Below are 21,805 nucleotides of genomic sequence, written 5' to 3'. Positions count from 1 at the left end.
AACCACTTTCGATTTTCCTCCTGTACGTCCCCCCCAAACAAGAAAAAAATGTGTAGATGCCTCACGCTGACCTAGATTTGTGTGGCTGCCTCTCTGAAGGCTCACTGATATGCTTGATTGTCATTTCCCTCTCCTCTCTCCTCTTCCCATTTAGACAATGCAGAGCTCCATTAAAAATGAGTTTGAATTCTACACCGCTAATCAAGTCAGCCATTTTTACCCCTTCCAAAAGACACGATTCCTTTTTTCTTCCGCATTCAAAACCAACTGTGACCTTCTGCTGTGTTAATATGCAACAATGGCCTCGTATGCAAGCGCACACTCACTAATTGTGGAATTTTTGTACTTGTGTGTGTTCACTTGGGTCGGCCTCAATTGTTGCTCATGCCAGTCTGAACACAGCAGAGCGGGGCACTTTGTGTATGAGTGTGTGCATGTGTGTTTGTTGGTCTAATTAGGACAAAATCTGCACTGAGGCCACAGTAAAGAAGGCGGAAGGAAGACCCTGGAGACTCATTCGTTTTTGGTCAGCTTTCAAATGACGATATATGCTCTGATCTTGAAAGTTCTAGGCATGGAGTTCGGCGAGAGGGCAGCTGAGATGTCAACAAAGGGCATCGAAATGAAACATAGATGTTCAATACCAAATGAACGACTTAACAAGCAGCTGTGACAGGTCATTTATGTTAGCCGAGGCACCACACTTGGATTTTGATGTGTCCTTAACGATTGTTCATTGAGTCAGATATGCGTGTTCAAAAAATCTGTGAGGTACGTTGCAGTACAAATGAGACATTGTTCAAACTAACAGACTGGATCACATCTTTCTCTCAAGCGATCTACCAATAATATGTTGTTGATCGATGTAATGAGCAAACCCTGTTCTAATGTTACATTTTCTCAGCCTGAGAGTTATTGTACGTGTTCACCACATTTCTTACTTTACATGATCCAAGTGAAATGTCTCCCTGTCGTGTACACGTGAGCAAACATGGTTGACTTCAATTCAACTGAACCTCAGCAGCGCTCTCACATCAAACAACCCAACGTCCCCAAAACTCATGGGTCTCAATACCTAAGTCTGCAGGTAATGTTCAAATTCCAAACTGATTTTAAAGTTGACTCTTCATCTGTGGTGTTCTCTGTTTGCAGCTCTGTCATGCATCGTAGTCCACACATCTCACTCTCCCTTGAATATAGCACGTCTCAGAAGAGGTTACGGAATGGCTAACTAGTAAGTTGTCAAGGTAAGCCAATGGGAAAGAGTCTGACGGGGTAGGGTGGGTCTTATTAGTATTGCTAACTACATAGACACACAAACCAGATAGAGAGAAAGGGTTGGGCAAGGGTGCCCCCGGGGTGTGGCAAGCGGTGGCCATAGCCACCCCGATAAAGTTGTTGGCCACTGCACTCTGTAGTTGCATCATCACTCATGCACTTCATCTTAAATGCAAAGCCAGCCACAGCTGGGTAGCCCCCCACCCCAACCATTGGCTATAATTTGTGGTGTTAGCTCACGATTAAATACCCTGCTACCACTACCTACTTGACTGCCTATCCAATAGAGCAGGGGTGTCCAGACTATTCTGCAAAGGGCCACAGTGGGTGCAGGTTTGTGTTCTAATTGATCCAGCACAGATAGTTTAACCAATGAGGTTTCTTCTGAAACCAACAGCACCTGACAGATATCAACTGATTAGACTTTTAAGACACCACATGAGTGAAAATGTATCCTCTTCATCGGTTGGAATGAAAACCTGTACCCACTCCGGCCCTTGAGGACTGATTTTCAGACCCCTCCAATAGGTGAAAGAGTCACTAGCCCCCCAAAATATTAGATGGCCCCGATTGAAGCCTGCAGACTGTGTTTTCCCCCCTCTTTCTCTCCTCGCAAACTAGTCGCTATCTTCATCCTCGCCGCCTTGTAACCAAACTAGAGCGGGCATCTCTTGGGTTGTTGCATCTGTTTGCAAGCCCATCGGGGGCCCGCGTGCTTGCTTCAGGGTTTGTGCAGATTATCAGGCATTTTTTTTGGGGGGGGAACGCTGTGGATTCAGCACCTTGCTTATAGTGCGCACATTAACTGCAGCTCACATCAAGGAGGAGGGGGGTGGTACTGGCGTGTGTGGCTCCCGTAATGGGGAGAAGGACCCCCACCGACTACCTACCGCCCCCTCCACGTCTGTGTTGGACAAAATGTGTGCATGCCTCTGCGCCTGCCTGCAAAGTGTGTGCGCTGCTGAGGGTGAGGAAGGGTGCAGTGGAGAGGGAGGGTTTGCTTATGTGTGTGTGTGTGTGTGTGTGTGTTGGATGGCTGGATGATGTCTGAACTGCCTCACATGCTCACAGGCGGGAATTCGGCAGAGGAAGAGAAGAAGGACGCACCTTGTGCATCAATCTAGGGGAGAGCTGAAGGAGGTTCCACCATGCCCGCACAAGTCAAGGAGGTAGTATGTGCAGATGTGTGTGTGTGTGTGTGTATGTTTGTGTGTGTCGTCCTCTTGCGATCTTCTCTTTTCCTCTCCTTGCATTGTGCCGCTGTCATGCAGGAGGCGTCAACTGCCCGCTGTTTAGTGCAGAGGAGAAGGAGTGCATGATGCTCACATCAAGTGCGTGTGCATGTGTGTGTGTGCGCTTGTATGAAGGAATCGGGGATGGTGAGGGGATGATTTGGGATGGAGTCATAGGAGGTTGCCCCAATAGCAAGGGATGGAAGGGGGGAATGAAATAGTGCGCACACACGGGGGTGCACATTGCTGCCATCGTGTATCATAAAGCTGACCATGCAGTATTTAACTCTTTGAGGGTACAAAGGGGCTGTAATTGGAAGTTTAGAAGAGGGAAAGACTTGGTTTTGCTCATGGGAGAGCAGAAAATTAGGGTTTTAATATTTGACTAATGATGCATGTGGCTGTGGAGACTTTGGGGGGGATTTCAACTATTAGGTGCATTTGAAAAATGGAGTCTGGGGAATGCATGTTATTTTTCAATTGCAGTTAAAAAAAGAGGATGGCTTTTAAATTGGTGAATTTTGTAGATGTAAAAATTATTCAATTTGTTTAGTCTATTGTCTGATTTTTATTTTATTTGCATTTTCATCAATGTAATGGGTTTTTTAAAAACAATTCACATTGTTATTTTAGTTTTGCCTAATATGGTAAATTTCCCAATGTTTTGGAAAAGAAAATCATTTTCCATGCCGCTTAGCCTTATGATTTTGTGGGGGTGGAGCCTATCCCAGGAAACTTCGGGCAATAGGTGGGTCAATTGGTTGCCAGCCAATCACAGAATGAACATTTTATTATACAATTTTATTCATCACTGTCAGATATTAAGTAAAAATTGATTGGATATCTGTGACTGTCAATGGCAGACAATGAGTTGAAGTAAAATAATAAATCTATCGATCTAGCCTTCCATCCATCCATGGTAAAATAATTACAATACATATTCAAAATACCTTTAAAAAAGCCTGCTATACTTGTGAGGATGAGCAGTATGAAAAACGAATGAATGAGTTTAAAAAATGTGTTTAAAGCTATAATTTATTTAATATAATTGATGAATCATCAAAAGGCGTAGAGTGGTTAGTACGTCTGTCTCACAGTTTTGAGATCGAGGGTTCGATCCCTGGTGGGTTCTGACCTTCCTGTGTGGAGTTTGCATGTTCTTCTCATGTTTGCGTGGGTTTTTCCGGGTACTCTGGTTTCCTCCCACATTGGCTAGAAACCAATTCAGGGTGTCCCCCGCCTACTGCCGAATTGGCTGGGATAGCCTCCAGCACCCCTGCGTTCCTTTTGAGGATTAGTGGTGCGAAAAATGAATGAAAGGATAAACCATCAACTCATATCTACAGATTTAGTTCACATTTAGCAGATTTACTTCGTTGAATTCAGTTTACTTCCTCGTGAGGCCTTCAGGGTCCCAGGGTTTTTGTCTCCAAAATGATTGCATAATTGTATCCGAGGCCAACGTCAGTGGGTCAGCGAGAAGGAACGGACAGAAAGCAGAGTAGGGAACAACTTGTCACGTTTGAGGGAGATCAAAATGACACGATGACGGCCTCTTAAAGCTAATATCCAGGATTTTTCTTTAGGATTGGTATTTTGAGTTTTAATGAGTTGGCTTTGCCCTTCACTTGGACACAGAACATCTATCTAATAGACTCTCCAGCTTTTCTGTGAAGGATCTTGTCACAAGAGGAACTCAGGGGTCTCCAACATGCGGCCCAGGGGACAATCTTTGTGACTCCCATTCAGACTTCAGTGTGGCCTATTTATTAATTATTATTTTTCCCCAAGTTGCTGGTTTGCATTATAATTTGACCCTTTGTGGGACAGTGGTGACAAGAGTGGACAGCTATTTAGAATTTCATATATATATATATATATATATATATATATATATATATATATATATATATATATATATATATATATATATATATATATATATATATATATATATATATATATATATATATATATATATATATATATATATATATATATATATATATATATATATGTGTATATATATGTATATATGTATATATGTATATATGTATATATGTATATATATATGTATATGTATATATATATATATATGTGTGTATATATGTGTATATATGTGTGTGTGTATATATATATGTATATATATATGTATGTGTATATATGTATATATATGTATGTGTATATATGTATATATATGTATGTGTATATATATGTATATATCTATGTATATATGTATGTGTATATATATATGTATATATCTATGTGTATATATATATATATGTATATATATATATATATATATATATATATATATATATATATATATATGTATATATGTATGTGTGTATATATATGTATATGTATATATGTATGTGTATATATGTATGTGTATATATGTATATGTGTATATATCTATCTATCGATCGATCGATATATCTATATACATATATATCTGTATATATCTACATCTATATATCTATCCAGTCCAAAAACGCCCGGTGACTAGTCGTCTCCAACATTTGGATCTGGACACACATTCTCACGCTCGCTTGGACCTATGAAAACAGAAGAAAATGTATCATTGTAAGGTTTCAATTTTCCCCAGCCATAGGGAAAGCATGTTCTCCACTTGTTGTTTTGTCCTAGTCAGCTTGCGAGCGATCATCGCGACCTATTTGGCGAACGGGCGCGTGTGCTTTTAGTGACGCTGCACTGACTTTCTTGAATAAGCTTTGGCGTCCCCTCTGGAGCTTGACTCATCACACTGAGGGAGACGACGACAAGCGGAGCCCTTGTCTGTCCGGACGACACTGTTCTCGAAATCCTTCATCATGCTGTCGCAGCTACATGAAGTCCTCTCACAAAACACCCGGAAGTTGTTTTTAGTGACTATTACGTGGCCCTTGCATTTCCACATTTGGGACGAGGAGCCTATTGAAAGCAGAAGCCTGAGCTCTCGTGTCAAATTTTTGTCATGCACAGAGCGGCGGCGACCGCTCGAGAGCCGCTTAGCAATTGTAGGGAAAAAGATTTGCAGCAGGATTGCTGGAGTTGATTAGTGTTTCCATTTTATCTGCACGCTCGTTCACTCGATTGTGCCATCGTTCATTTAACTGATGCATTTCACATAAAACTGCATGTGCCTGATAGCTTTTCTTATTTATTTCTGCTCTATTCGATTGCTAGCTGTCTTCTTCTGCAGCTATCTTAAGTAAAGTATGGCCATTATCAAGCTTCCATGTCCACAGTGGAAAAAACTCGGCTGTCCTTGTCATTTTAAAATGCTGAAAATTATTCATCGGCTTGATAATAGTCAGTGGTGGGCCGTCAGGGCCTACAAGGCCTTCTCTGCTGGCCTAAGAAATATCTGAATCATATATTATATTTTGTCCATCAATACTTATTAAATAATTCCAAATTGTCTGTTAGCTTCCTTTCATTGCTTTTCCCCCCTGGTTGCACTGCTTCCAGATGTGTGTTTTCATATTGAAGCATTTAACCAATCACATTTCAGCCATTATTTGTTGCCAGGGTCAGAAATCTGCCTCAAGGCCTTCACAATCAGTTCTGCAGGCTCTGCTGCATTAAACAAGCGTCGATAAGACTGTTGCTTTAACCAATCAGATTTCGAGTTGGCAACACCACAATGCCTTCTCATAGGCGTAGGGATACGTCATCGCTTTCACCAACAATGATTGGCTAGTGATTAGCCAGAGCTACCAAACTGTATCTGTAGCGAGCTGCACAAGCAAATATATTGTTGTGTTGATTTAAAGCCATTTTCAAGACGGAATACGCCAGAAATACGACAGGACAGGCTTGATTTTCAACATTAGCTTCGATGGCGATAGAAAAGAAGGAAGAAAGAAAGGAAGATGGATATTGTGTACAGTTAAAAATGATTTTTGGTGAGTAAAATAGGGCTATATGCCTAAATAATATATCAATTGTGGCCCCTGTTCTGATATCTGAAAAGCTCCAGTGTTTGTATTTAATCACTAAATGCTGCTAGGAAGTGGATTTTTACCCCATTTTTGTGCATTGATTTATTGATTATTTTTTATGTGTCGCAGCTGTAGCTGCAGTAGAGGTTTTATAGCCATAAAATAGTTTTTGAGGGTTGGATTTATTCGTTGAAGGCACTACGAGAAAATGCATGGACCGCCACTGATAATAGTTATAGTTGGCAGTAGTACTAAAATGTTCATGACATTATTGTAATTTGAATTGAATTGAATGCTGTTATTGTAATTTTGGGCTGTTATCAAAAGAGCTGCGCTCAGTCAAATCACCGTGCAAAGTTTGGCAATGTACAGAAAAAGGACACGTTTATACGCTTCTAAATGGAAGAACACCGCTTTCCCGATGTTTATCGATCCAATTGTCAAAATGTGTTTGCGCTGACAGGGAATGATTCAAATGCCGCTGCGTTCTCATCCCTCAATTGTGTTTTAGGAACAGAGCTCCGAGGGGCCTCCTGTAATGCAGCACTCGCAGGAAGTAAAACAAGCAAAGGTGGATCTGCTGCAGTCAGACGAAATGGACACGTCCATCGCCTCCGCCATGACGTCCATCAACGACAGCTCCACTGAGGCCGACACGCCGCTGCAGACTGACACTGAGGTGTGATGTGACACTCGCTCACCCAACTCGCTCACTCACTCTCCGTCAATTGCACTTAAACAATTAAACAAGGTTCCCTTTCAACGCAGTCCATTTTAATTAATTTATTATTTGATTCAACTTTGAGTTTAGTTTCCACTGGAACTGCTTTAATAAATAAGTGATACTCTGTTTTTTTTCCACCGCCAATTCAGTCATTCTTTCATTCCATACCGCTTTATCGTCATAAAGTGGTGCTGGAGCACCTTTAATTGGAGCCAGCCAATCACAGGACACAAGGAGAAAAACAGTCATTCATCTACATACCTTAAAACAATTTGGTGTTTTCCAATAACCTCGTATTCATGTTTTTGGCATGTGGGATGAAACCAGATTACCCAGAGAAAACCCACACAGGCACTTGGAAAACATGCAAGAAATTTCCAGAATACGAGATGAAATAAAATTCTAATATAATCTAATGCAAACTCCAAACAGTAAGGCCAAAGCTGGATTCAAACACTTGATCTCAGAATTGCGAGTCATCATACTAATCACTTCTTCACCGTACCACCCAATTAGGGATTCAATAGAATTATTTAACCTTGAAGCAAAATGCCCACACTGCAGCAAAAACCAAAAAGCAGGCATATGTCCATTTTCAATCCTCTTGAGAGCGTGGGCCTGACTCTGACATTTTCATTGGACTCAAACATAAACTTCTTTTCGATTACCATGGGCTCATTACTTATTGTTGGAAAAGATCAGGTATGATTGCCTCCATTAAAAAAAATCAACAGTGGCTAAATGTCACATTGCGAGTTCCCATTGTGCCTCTAAAATTGATTTTAGAGCACTTTGAAGGGTCATTTTTAGAATAATAGATGGTTCTTAAATGAAGAAAAGGTGAATGTAAATGCTTTTTGGGTGAGATTAATGGACTATTGCAGCACTTTTAGTTCCTTACTTAGTTCCTCTAGGCCCTTGCTGTCAACACATGTTTTATGATGATATTCAGTGATGACATTTGTATATTTCAAGGAGTTAAAGGTTGTGGAACAAGATGTGGACCCAAACCCGGTGGAGTTGCAGCAGGAGAACCTACAGCCGCCAGGTGCATCGGTTCATGTAGAAGATCCACCTGCTCCAGAGGAGCCAATTGCTGAAACCGAAAGTTCTCACGCACCCAACTCTACAGCGGTTCCGCTGGTTCCTCAGCCTGGTGATCGTCAGTCAGTCAACCTGGACAATCAGAGCCGGGTTTACGCCCTCCCTGACAATTTCAGACCCCTTTGCGGAGATTTACGCGCCGGCTACGGCAGCCTGTCGCGTGGAACTACGGCCCTGCACGGCTACTGGCCAAGCAAAAACTTCCAGCCTGGGGCACACTTCACGTTGCCCTTCCTGAGGGACGGCTACACTACGGGGGCATTCAGTGGTCCAGCGGGGGACGAAGGCCAATCTGACCGGGCGGATAATACAGTGGACATGAGAAATGATCATCCGGCAGCGACTTATGCCACCTTGGGCGGGATACACAACTTCAGACCAATTACGACCATGGAGCTCCTTAGGGAACCTTCCAGAACCAGGTAAGGTGTTATTGAATATCCTAGGAGACCGACTGACTAAATCATGATGTTAAATGAAAAAATGGATGTTTCCATTGTTTGTTGTTTTGACTTTTTTTTTTTTTTAAAGAGAACCTTTTGGTTTTTAAGACATTGCGTTTACCCTGAATCATTCATTAGGTCAACAAACCATGGATAAATTGGGGTATCTGTTTTTATTTATTGATTTTTTTATTATACTCAGACAATGTTTTACTTTCATTTGAAAGCACAGTAGTAGTAGTAGTAGTAGTAGTAGTAGTAGTAGTAGTAGTAGTAGTAGTAGTAGTAGTAGTAGTAGTAGTAGTAGTAGTAGTAGTAGTAGTAGTAGTAGTAGTAGTAGTAGTAGTAGTAGTAGTAGTAGTAGTAGTAGTAGTAGTAGTAGTAGTCGTCGTCGTCGTCGTCGTCGTCGTCGTCGTCGTCGTCGTCGTCGTCGTCGTCGTCGTCGTCGTCGTCGTCGTAGTAGTCGTCGTAGTCGCAGTAGTAGTAGTAGTCGCAGCAGTAGTAGTCGTAGTAGCAGTAGTAGTCGTAGTAGTCGTAGTAGCAGTAGTAGTCGTAGTAGTCGTAGTAGCAGTAGTAGTCGTAGTAGTCGCAGTAGTAGTCATAGTAGTATTAATAATAAAAGTTTTCTTTTTTTATACTACTGCTGCTTATTGGTATACCCTTATTCATGGTTTATTGTACAATATTATAGAGTGCTGTTGTTTTGGTAATTTGGGGTTGAGTTTGGAACAGATTAATTGCATTTCCGTTCTGAAAAAGGATTTTTGAAAATGAGTATTTGAGTAACAAATCTACTAAAATCATAACACTGAACTCATAACTCAAGGCATCTAACCAATCCTCAAATTTAAGGAGGCAAATTAGGAGTATGAGACAAATAAATGGTCAAAAAAACTGAAGTATTTTCGTGAAGTGTTTGAACTTTATTTCCTATCATTGGTAAAAAATTAAATAACCCAACTAACAATTCGGCTAACCTTTTTTCCAGAAGTGGGTATGACGAGGCCTTCATGGCACAGCTGGAGGGCAGCCTGAACCCTTTCTTCCAGGCCATGTGCCGAGCGCAGACCCTACAGTTCCCTCACAAGCGTAGCAGCATGGTGAGTCTGGACAGCATTCGCAGGGACCCCCGCTGGAGGGACCCCAATCTGCAAGAAGTCATCTCCATGCTGGGCCACCCAATGGACCCGGTCAAGTCCAACGCCGCGGCCTACCTGCAGCATCTATGCTACGAGAACGACCGCATTAAGCTGGAAGTGCGCCAGCTGAACGGCGTGCCCATGCTGGTGGACCTGTTGGACCACCCAAAAGCTGAAGTCCACCGCAAGGCCTGCGGAGCCCTGCGGAACATATCCTACGGGAAAGACCACAACAACAAAATGGCTATCAAGAATTGCGAGGGAATCCAGGCTTTGGTCCGACTGCTGAGGAAGACCGGCAGCATGGAGGTCAAAGAGTTAGTCACAGGTACGGTACTACTTGACACCTGACCTCCGAGTCACTGGTGTGTCTTCTCTGGTCTTTTATTGGATACCAGTGGTGTGCCGTCAGGGCCTTCAATGCCTTCTCTGCTGGCCTAAGAAATATCTGAATCACAGACTGATGTTAATTATATTTTGTCCATGAATACTTATTATATAATTCCAAATTGTCTGTTAGCTTCCTTTCATTGCTTTTCCCCCTGGTTGCACTGCTTCCAGATGTGTGTTTTCATATTGAAGCATTTAACCAATCACATTTCAGCCATTATTTGTTGCCAGGGTCAGAAATCTGCCTCAAGGCCTTCACAATCAGTTCTGCAGGCTCTGCTGCATTAAACAAGCGTCAATAAGACTGTTGCTTTAACCAATCAGATTTCGAGATGATTTAAAGCCATATTCAAGAAAGACTTTTCAAGAATAAAAGCTGGATATCATTAAGTAAGGTCGTACAACTCCAAAGCAAGCAAGCCTGTCACAACCGTGAACGAACATTTTCAGCACTAAATCGAATAAAAACGTATGCCAGAAATACAACAGGACAGGCTCGACTTTCAGCATTAGCTTCGATGGATATTGTGTACAGTTAAAAAGGATTTTTGGTGAGTAAAATATGGCTATATTCCTAAATAATATTTCAATTGCACGAGGTTATAATTGATTATTTTTTATGTGTCGCAGCTGTAGCTGCAGTAGAGGTTTAATAGCCATAAAATAGTTTTTGCTGAAGGCGTCACTAGGAAATGCACGGACCGCCACTGTTGGATACAGTACTTCAGATTAGATTGATACACCCCACACACACAGCAACATCTCCATCAATAAATTGTGTTTCCATCTATCAATTGGATGCTGATCATAATGTCACCAAGACTGACCTTTAGGCATCCAGACTGCTGGAAAAATCCAAAGAAGAAGACAGACAAATCTGTGAAGCAAAACTTTGCTGATTTAAACATCTATATTAAAAGTCATATTGTCTCGTCGGTGGGTCCGTCCAGGCACCATGTGGAACCTCTCGTCACACGAACCCCTGAAGATGATGGTCATCGATCACGGCCTGCAAACGCTCAACGAAGAAATCATCATCCCCCACTCAGGCTGGAGGAGAGAGCTGGGCGACCCTTTGACGAGGCAGAGTGCACAGTGGACCACCGTCTTCAAGAACACGTTGGGATGTCTGCGGTAAACTTGGTCGCCTTCTGCCCGTTTATGTTTTTCGGGAGGCAGGGGCTTTTGATAGAAGATGTTGTCCATAAAACGTAGGAACATCAGCTCGGACGGCGCTGAGGCCCGACAACGATTGAGGGAGTGCGAAGGCCTTGTGGACGCCCTCCTCCATGCCCTTCACTCGGCCGTGGTCAACAAGGACACGGACAACAAGGTGGGTCGTCAAAATGCAGCGGTGGACAGTGCATTCCACAACTGGCTATTCATTTAAACCAGATTCCAATTTACAGGAATACTAGTGATATCAGAGACGGATACCGATGTTTTCAACATCATTGCGATTTTTGGTTGCTGTAAGTGAAACCATCAGGCAAACATGTCCGTTATGTGGGAATACTTGTCGTTAGAAGCTATTAATAGTAACAGACAATAACATTGTGTAATATTTGTAAACAAATCGTGTCTTGACTGGTACCAGTTGTACAAGTAGGGATAACTTGGATACAAGAAAAAAGATTGGCCGTTTACTGGTTGCATTGTTTTTATTATTATTGTTTTTACTGTTCAATTATATGACTGCCGGATCAGCAGCAGCAAAACATATTGTCAAAAACTTTGGATCAGATCGTAAGTAAAAAAAAAAAAAATCTGCAGCGGGCAAACCCTAATTGAATGAATACTTTGACCAAGTGACAAATTATGTGTTGCCGTTGAAGACTTTCACTGACGTTGTTAGCCACGGTGTCGCTAAAAGTACAGCAATAAAAAATCCTAGTTTTAATATTTTCAGATTAAATTTTAGGTTTTTCAATCGCTATGCTTTCTGTTGTGTAGAGTTAAGAGGTGTAAATGTAAGGTATATATAGTATTCAGTAGATCCGATTTAATACGTCTCAAGATCCTATCATAGATGATGTTATGGTGATTTTGAACTTGTGTGGTAAACTTTCAGCGGAATCATGTTCTTCAGAGATGACTTCCTTCTCTGACCCAGTTTCTAGTTTGTATTTCGACTCGTCACACAATAAATTCAACGAGTCTCGATGACTCCTGTCGCACGCCCTCTGTCCGAATCCTTCCCTCACGTAGGCTTCATGATTGTAAATAGTTGTGGATCTGTGCGAGTCTTGGTAATTGATTTTTGAATACTATTTGACAGGATTCTATCATTTAATTAGTGTGTAAAAAATGGAGGCAGTGGGCACTGTGTTATTCTTATTTTAGCGTAGCAGCACTCCATGAAGACATTTACCGCTTAAAGAGTTTTCAGGCAAATGATGGAAGTTGATCTCAGAGCATGTAAAAAGAGGCTTGGAGAGGGCAGGAAATGTCACATCTCATTGCGGTAATGTTGTTTTGGATGCAGCCACTGGAGAGGGTGGGGGGAAGCAAATGTTACAATCCTATTGGCTCCAAGTCAGGAAGCATTACGTTTTATGTGACATTAAAGCGTCACACTCCATCAAGTTAATTGAGACTATGCACCAAAGCTGCCAAGTGCACACACGCGGGCACTATATCGCCATACCGCAGGAATGCAAATTAACGAGTCGTTTAATTGACAACGGTTAACGAACTGGAGTGTTTCTTGCCCCTTGTCTTCCGTTTAGTCTGTGGAAAACTGCGTGTGCATCCTGCGAAACCTTTCCTACCACGTGCACAAGGAGGTGGCGGGCGCGGAGCGCCTGCAGGAGCCTCACGTCACGCAGCTCATGAGGTCAGTGGCGCCGCACCGGAAGAAGAACGAGCCAGACTGCTTTGGAGGGAAAAGGCCCAAAGGTGGGTGTGGGCCACGTGCTGGTGAGCTAAGGCCAATCGTGTCATGAGAATGCGCGAGGGTCGAATCGCGAGCCGTTAAAATTCGGAGGGTTCTCAACTTACCTTGGAATGGCGGATTTGAGTCGATTTGAGTCGATTTGAGCCGATTTGAGCCGATTTAAACCAAATTTGCGGGACGTGATGCCACTGTGCTCGGCTGTATGTAGGAATGCTTTGCCGTGGAAATAACTATTCTAAAATGGCCACATCAACTGGCAACGTATTTTATGAATGAAATTATAAAAATTATATTACTGTAGGACTAACGAGTGCAGGGGTGGCGAACAAGTTAGACAAGAATTTTTTTTAAACTGTGAGAGTCAAAGAGTCACATTTTACGTCAGAAGAAGCATAAAAAAATGCAATCTGCCAAATTATTTTTAAAATAGAAGTTATTATTTGTTTTTAACGGGCCCTGATGAATTTGAGTGTGTTTTAACAGAGAATAAAAATAAGAGAAACATGAAACGAGGCAAAGAGCCAGAGTATATACAAAATATGATCCGAAGCAAAGAGCTGCATGTTTGCCACCCCAAAACTAGTAATTTCAATACTGTAAAACTACTGTAGGACTGCTATTCTTTTAAAATGGGACTATTATTGCCTAGTAATGGTTAGTTTGACATTATAAAATCAGCAGTTCTGAGGTTGTCTTGTAGGTTTTTATTATTTCATTGTTTTATTAGAAAGTTTAAAAGAAATTTAATGGATAATCTCTGGTGATTCAATATCTGTTTTGATCTTCGCTTGCTATTGTGATTCCATGCGTCTCTGTGATACATTTTTTTGAGCTGCACTCAAGGCGAGTTGCTGTTTTTTGACATTCTAAGCAGAAAAGTAGGACAGCAATCCATTGATTTTTTTGTTTTTTTTAGGTTAAAATACAATTTAATGTAAAAAGATGATAAATAACAATGCTTTTACAAAATGAGTCAAACGAATGACAAGTTTTCTACATTTTAGCCGTCTTTTGAAAACCCACAAAGCGCTTTGACTTACCCGAACAACTCAACTCACTCCATGACACGGAGCAGTAATTCAAAGAGAATTAGACAAGACTTTTCTAAAAAGAGAATTCAAGCTTTTTTATCACCAAACTTTCTCGATGTTTCTGTTCAAACATAAAGAGAATTACACTAGAATATTTCAAACTGATTCTTTATTTCTATAAAGTAGTGCTATACTAAACATAAAGAGAATTACACTTCAATATTCAAAACTAATACATGATGAATTCTATTTCTGTGGCATAATCCTAAAACTTTGAGGAAAACAATTAATTATTTATTACAATTAAGCAATAGTAACACTATACGTTCCACACAATTTTCACGCCATTTCATTAAGTTTTTATAAATACAGAATTGTTATTTTAAACAAAAAGAATTATTTGTATAGCAATTTGATAATAATAAGAATACAATATTTATAATCATTTTTATTGTTGCTGTCATAGTTCATCATACAACAGTAGGAATTGAATTCAATTTAAAAAATTATATTAATCTAAACCAACAGATGACACTTTGACCACTAAAGTACATTATTTTTCTTTACACGGATAATAATAGCAGTTTTGGTAGTGATGGTAATTGCTTGAGTAATGTGTATAATTAAAGACATCAATCCAATTAGTTATCCTTACCGTTGAACCAAATTATAAGTATAATTTGGGATGAAGTAATCAGCGTTAAATTGGTAGTTATGCTTTATTAATGAGTAAAACTCTATAAGAGAATTTATTCATTTTCTGAACCACTACTCACAAGGGTAGCGGGGGGGGGGGGGGTGAGGCTGGAGCCTGCTGTGGGTACCAGTGGTGGTGGGCAGCCAATCGCAGGGCACGAGGAGAGACAACCATTCACACTCACACTTATGGGCAATGTCGAGTGTTCAACCAGCATACATTGCATGTTTTTTGGGATGTGGGAGAAAACCAGAGTAAACCAGAGAAAACCCATGCAAGCCCGGGGAAAACAGGCAAATGCCACCAAGTGAACCACCCGGGATCAAATCCCCAGAATCGTAACGAGCAATGTTCCCTCTAAGCTGCGCGCATGCGCAATTGCGCACTACTCTCGTCTTTTCTGCACACAGCAAATCATATGGAGCGCACAAAATAAAATCCCTTTTTTTTTTTAGCTGTGAGGCCGACGCACGAACCACTCATCCGCCGGGCCGCCCATTCATAGATATTAATCATTACATTTTATTATTACTAAATCATTTATGTGTAGTAGACATGCACCTGCTTATGGCAGGTGTGATACTGGTGTGTGCCCCTAGCGAGCAATGATGATGTTGCTCACACTGGTACTCAGTGTGCTCAGGGAGGTTGTCATTCTGCCCAGACAAACAAAAAATTAGAGGGAACATTGGTAACGAGCCAACATTATTAGAACAGTTTTAAAAAAATATCTGAGAAATATGCAATTATTTCCTTGTTAGATAGGGTCAACCAAATTAAATTTCTAAATGATGATGAAATAGTGATGAAATATATGTTTCGGGCACATAAATACCAAAAGTTTCCACAATGAGAAATACTTCAACTTGTTCGTTTTCTGAGTAATCTCTCTAACACCAGTCTTTTCTTTCTTTTCACCCACCGACATCCCATCATGATCTCCAGAGGAGTTGTTCAGCCATGGTCAGTAAATCCTTGCATCTTTTTATCTTTCGTGTTGTCTTTCCCCCCCCAAAAAATCCTAAATAGTCACAAATGAGATACTAATCATAGGTACAGTAGGGCGGTCAAACGTGGGGGCACTGTCTCCAGGTTTGCTTGATTGCTTTGTATGCATGACGCTGCGGCGGGCTTGCGAAGGGGAACTCATTGAAATGCAAGAGCACGCATCTGCACCTGCCCCACTTGAGGACACTTGCATTACTGCAACAGAATGACCCGGCATCTGAAAGAAGGCCACTATCCCTATCAGTTTCTTGCAATTTTCACCCGCACTGTATGATTACGGGCATCCAAATATCTTTGTTGTGTGGGGCTTGGATGCCTAAATTGTGGTTGTAAAGATGCGTGTGCAGATGTCATCCCATGTGGCAGCCCGCCAATGCAAATAAAGCATGTTTTACTGTTGCAGCAATGAAAATTTGGCAAACAACCAGAAGCTTCTACTCATGAATCGTCGACTCTCTTTGAGTTAATCAGACAGCCACTAGCTTCCTGGTTATTAATGTAATAAATAATGCGCATTGATAGGGAAAAAAGTTTTTTAGTCGATTTCGGTTAGGATCTCCAATAAATGTGACAGTTGAGGTATTGTTGTAAAACACATCATGTGTATTTGATCATATAATGTAGTATATGATTGTATGTCTTAATTCAAAAGTAGGTGGACAGGTTTTGGTTCTATTTGTGGCAAAATTATTTCCCATAATTATTATAAGTTAACACACCAGGGGCGGAACAAATGTGAAGTATCAATGGCCCCCTTGAGTTGGGTGTCTAGCAATGATATTTTAACATTTAAACACCTTATTACAGCTCTGCACGTTCTTTCAATCATTCATTTTCAAGACCACATATCCAGGTCAGGGTCACGGGGGGTCCTGGAGCCGAACCCAGGTGACCGGCACCCGAGACTGGTCGCCAGTCAGTTGTAGGGCACACATAGAGACAGATGACCATTTGTACTCACAATCACGGGTGGCAGGTGGAAAATGTTTTGAGACAAATTATAGTGAACTGATTTTAAAACTGATATTTAAAGAGGGGTGTATAAACTTTTAATCACTACTGCACACAGTTGATGGTCTGAAATTTGATGCCAAACTGGAACGCTTAGGATAGTTTCAGCCCTCATGTTTGTGTTTCGGTGTCACAGGTTTGAAGATGCTGTACCAGCCCGAGGTGGTGAGGCTTTACCTGTCTCTGCTCGGCTGCAGTCACAATGCCAACACCTTGGAGGCAGCGGCCGGGGCCCTGCAGAACCTTGCCGCCGGACACTGGACCGTGAGTTCTCGTTCGACTCCTCACGCCAAAGATGCATAGATTTTCTGGACCCTGTTCTGGCGTTTATCCCTATAGTGGTCGAGCTACATTCGAGCCACGGTGCGAAAAGAGAAGGGTCTTCCGATCCTGGTGGGATTGCTGCGCTCTGATGTGGACAAAGTGGTGCGGGCGGTGGCCATTGCTCTCCGTAACCTGGCCATGGACAGACGGAATAAAGACTTGATCGGTAATTGCAAGGAAGCCTGCCCCTTTTCTGCACACTACACTCTCGTATCACAGTGGTGCCTCTACTTACAAATGTCTCTACTGTATTTTTCGGACTAAACAGTCACACCTGAGTATAAGTCGCACTAGCCAAAAAGCTAACAATTAAAGGGAAAAAGCTTGTATAAATTGCAATGGATTATAAATAGCATTTTTTAGAGAATTTTATTTGATATAATCCAAAACAAAGAACAGACATAAATAGATGAAACAAACTAAAACAATAATACATGTTTTGTCAGTTTCTTTGAGTGTGCTTATAGAAATTTGGTTGGTATTTTTCATTTTGGACCATAACAAAGTTATGTTGAATTGTAAGTTGTTAAGTTGTGTGTTTACATGCTTGTTTTTGGATCTTTTGTCAAACATTTGCTTCATCCTCTCTCATGTGTTTCTTATTAATTTTAATACCTTCCCTGATTTTTGTGTGGCACTCACATCTATACAAAATCGGTACACTTCATTTTTAAACAGTTTATTTGGTAGTATAAGGACGACTGTTAAATGAATGACAGAATTTACATGTAAAATTTGCCTTTTTTTAGGGAAATTCAAGTTACGAAATTACTTCTGGAACAAATTATTTTGTAAGTAGAGGTACCACAATAATTTGCTTTTAGTCATTCCTACCCATGGTTTGCAGGCAATTACGCTTTGAGGGACCTGGTGGCCAATCTGCCGTGCGGCCAGCAGCGGCCGGCTAAGAATCTGGAAGGAGACACGGTGGTGTCGCTTCTCAACACTATTCACGAGATTGTCAGCGACAGCCAAGAGAACGCAAGGACGCTACTTCATGGACATGCTGTGCAGAAATTGGTGGCCATCAGCAGGTCAAGGTAACCATCCAAGTTCTACAAGGCCGTTTTCTGTAGCGCTGTAGATAGGGGAAAATATGACAATTGCAAAATCAACGTCACAGCCTTTGCCAATATGGAGAGGCAACCCAAGTTTTTCCTGATATTAAGCCCGCCCAAAAAATTCCCACTGCCTCCAAAAGGTAAAAAGATGATTTTATAAATGGTCAATTCTCAATTAAATTGTACTGTGTCTTTCCACATGGTTATAGCACATACCTTCAAACATTCATCATAAAAATTGGTGTGTCCAATCAGTCTACTACACTTGTTTTTGGAATGTGGGAGGAAACCAGAGTACCCAAAGAAAATCCACACATGCTTGAGTAGAACATGAAAACTCCACACAAGGCCGTAATCCACCAGTGATTGAACCCTCGATCTCAGAAATGTGAGGCGGACTAACCACTTGATCGCTGTACCGCCAGACATTAAAACATATTGTTTATTGTATTTAGAAACAACTCTTGAAAATGAGTTTAAATGAGTTTACCTTTAATGCGCTTTGTTTTGTTTTGTTTTATTTGAATCCAGCCAATCAATACGTGAAACCAGGGCTGCGTCGCATGTGCTTCAGACCATCTGGGCATTCAAGGACCTCAGGACTGCTCTCAATAAGGCGGGCTGGAACAAAAGCCATTTTAAGGTAATGAGCATATATTTGTAATGACGGAGACATAAGATTATCATTCTTTAGCAATTCCAAATAGTTGCCAGTTGTCTAATTAGCACATTGGCAGCCAGTGGCAAGGGAAGGAAGTCAGTTTTCCATAATATGTTCGCTTAAATTAAGTTAAATTTCAATTTGTGGTCAATTATTTCGCAGCCCTAACACATCCAAGAAAGTGGTGAAACAAATTGTGTGTTGAACCCAGAAAACGATGTTTTGTATGATTTTGAGTCTCTTGAGGCTAATTGGACAAGAGTGACTTCATATTGTAACCTGTACTGCTTATCTTTACAAGGGTCACGGGGGTGCTGGAGCCCAGCCAACTGACTTTTAAGTTCCAGTCTGGGTTTTTCTTTAATTTAGATTTTTTTGAATATAAGTCAATGTGGTCCTCATAGAAAAGAAATGTGACCCAGGTGGTAGAGGAGGAAAATGTTTAGTTTTAGTTAAATAATAGTTTATTTAAATATTTGAAATTTAGCAGCTAATCCAAGTGAAGCCATCAACTTTTTGAGGACCTAACTTTTGTCTACCCATTCCTTTTATTTTAAGATTTTTTTTGTCACAAAATACCGAAAATAAGATTTGTCTTATAAGCATTTAAAAATATTTGTCTGAACTGTCTTCCAAAGCCGACAGCAACCGGAACGATCAAAAAATCTAAGACTGTGAAGCAAAGTGGAGACGACATCACTTTGCCTCTGATGGACAAATCCCAAGGTTAGAAGACATTTTTCCATGAATTTTATAGCATATCCTACAATTGTCTACCAAATTCAGAGGGTGGTGAGAAAGCAATGTTCAAACAAAACAGAGATGTCTTAGGTTGTTTGGGGGGCTTCAAGGCAGGTGCTCAAATACAATATACACTAAACACAATACTATAGTCAATTTAAATATATATGCATATATATGAATGATATAGTCACACATTGCCCACTTTGCATTCGGTCTACTAAAGAGTCGAAATTGTGGGCTACAATAGTTTTTGACAGAAAAAATAAATATTGTTTTTTTTTTAAATATATATTTTAGAAATCTAGATTTCTTTCCTGTTAAATCATGTTTAATCATAGAATACCGTACTTTATAAAGAGATTTTATGACATATGTAGAAATAATAGTCGTATTGCCATATTGTGAGTTTACCATTATCATGAGCCTGATATTGAAAGTCGTATTGTGGGGTACTCAGAGGTTCCCACATTTATTCATTTTTGCAAATATTCCAGTAGGTGAAGCTGCATATAATTCATGTGCATTCAATAAACAGAGACAAATTGTTTTGATGACATTATAATCCAACATACCTGTATTTTGCAGATGTGTTTTCTAGCAGTTTAGAGCCAAATGACAGAGTGGAAGATGGAATTGGACCTATTGTTGAAAGAGACGTTGTCCCGGTAAAAACCTTTTTAATCATACCTCTATCCATCTATCTTTGTGAGGTACGAGCCCTCATTCAGACAAGCTAAACATAAATCAACGAGAATAGTGGAACTGCGACTGTGTAGTGGCATATCCTTTCATTTCAGCTCAAAGAAATGACTTGGGATAGGAGTATTTTTGATTGACGTGCATGCTCAAAGAATGAATCAAAATGATATTCCGAGGCACTAAACATTTCCTGGGCGGCCCAGGGGGTGAGTGGTTAATGCGTTGGCTTCACAGTTCTAAGATCCTACGTTCGATCCCAGGTCGGTGCTCCTGGGTGGAGTTTGCATGTTCTACCTGGGCTTGTGTGGCTTTTTTCCGGGTACTCCGGTTTCCTCCCACATTGCAAAAACACTCTAAATTGCCCCTAGGTATGAGTATGAGTGTGAGCGTCAGTGTTCGTCCGTCTCCTCGTGCCCTGTGATTGGTTGCCCACCAATTTGGGGTGCCCCCGCCTTGTGCCTGAAGTCAGCTGGGATAGGCTCCAGTACACCTCACGACCCTTGTGAGGATAAGTGGTTCAGAAAATGAGTGAATGAATAAACATTTCCTCATTGGCTCCTTTGCTTGTTTGTGCCTCCGTGTAGGCGATAAGTGAGAGGAAGCACTTCATCCGAGCCGGCAGGCCTGCTGTGGGCCTCATGGATAACAAACCTCCGCCGCTGGACTCGTGGGTGTGAATGCCACACGGCGGCCATTTAACAGTCTGACAACCAGAAGACCCGGTAGACACGTTCTCTAGTGGCCTACATGCACATTTATGCAAATGGTCCGATGTGTAGGAACAACAATTCCAGTAACTGTAGTATTTCTTTTCATCCTAGGGAATGACGTGCCAAATATTTACTTATAGATGCTTAATTCTTCATAGATATTCATAGGTTCATAGATTTAACAGGATTTCCCACACATGTATGTATAAGTACATATATACGTATATATATATAGAATATATATTATATATATACTATATATATATATGTATTGTATATGTATGTATATATATGCATATGTATATATGTGTATATATATATATATATGTATGTATATATATGTATGTATATGTGTGTGTATATACATATGTATGTGTGTATATATATATATATATATATATATATATATATATATATATATATATATGTATATGTATATACATGTGTGTATATATACATATGTATATATATACATACATATATATGTATATGTATATGTATGTATGTATATATGTATATATATGTATGTATATGTATGTATATATATATGTATGTATATATATATGTATATACATGTGTGTATATATACATATGTATATATATATACATACATATATGTATATATGTATATGTGTATATATACATACGTATATATATATATATATATATATATATATATATATATATATATATATATATATATATA

At 40.3% G+C, this 21,805-nt stretch overlaps 1 protein-coding gene across 3 annotated transcripts; it reads left to right on the top strand.

Annotated features, from left to right (window-relative positions):
• The first annotated feature begins 92 nt into the window (after positions 1-92).
• Positions 93-21,313, top strand: LOC144090825 (splicing regulator ARVCF-like). Of its 3 annotated transcripts, XM_077622676.1 has the most exons (17): positions 93-1,087; positions 1,153-1,247; positions 2,350-2,447; positions 6,969-7,136; positions 8,157-8,707; positions 9,717-10,195; positions 11,208-11,391; positions 11,473-11,590; positions 12,987-13,155; positions 15,827-15,844; positions 17,037-17,164; positions 17,240-17,390; positions 18,072-18,264; positions 18,817-18,928; positions 19,585-19,672; positions 20,276-20,355; positions 20,974-21,313. In XM_077622676.1, exons 3-17 carry the CDS (start codon positions 2,427-2,429, stop codon positions 21,064-21,066), a joined length of 2,553 nt encoding a protein of 850 aa, XP_077478802.1. In that variant the 5' UTR covers positions 93-1,087; positions 1,153-1,247; positions 2,350-2,426; the 3' UTR covers positions 21,067-21,313. The 3 variants fall into 3 exon arrangements, with proteins under 3 accessions (XP_077478802.1, XP_077478804.1, XP_077478803.1); XM_077622678.1 differs by lacking the exon at positions 2,350-2,447; XM_077622677.1 differs by lacking the exons at positions 93-1,087; positions 1,153-1,247 and adding an exon at positions 2,227-2,245.
• The last annotated feature ends 492 nt before the right edge of the window (positions 21,314-21,805 follow it).

This window comes from Stigmatopora argus, chromosome 16 (assembly GCF_051989625.1).
Source record: "Stigmatopora argus isolate UIUO_Sarg chromosome 16, RoL_Sarg_1.0, whole genome shotgun sequence".
Taxonomy (NCBI): domain Eukaryota; kingdom Metazoa; phylum Chordata; class Actinopteri; order Syngnathiformes; family Syngnathidae; genus Stigmatopora; species Stigmatopora argus.
Note: the sequence above shows the minus strand (reverse complement) of the source record. Positions and strands in the feature narration are given on the sequence as shown.

What these genes read in the sequence shown, in the direction of transcription:
- LOC144090825 (XM_077622676.1), top strand. Translation starts at nt 2,427, where the DNA reads ATGCCCGCACAAGTCAAGGAG. An exon ending in ACAAGGACACGGACAACAAG is followed by an intron (nt 11,591 to 12,986) that starts GTGGGTCGTCAA and finishes TCTTCCGTTTAG; the next exon opens with TCTGTGGAAAACTGCGTGTG. An exon ending in TTGCCGCCGGACACTGGACC is followed by an intron (nt 17,165 to 17,239) that starts GTGAGTTCTCGT and finishes TTATCCCTATAG; the next exon opens with TGGTCGAGCTACATTCGAGC.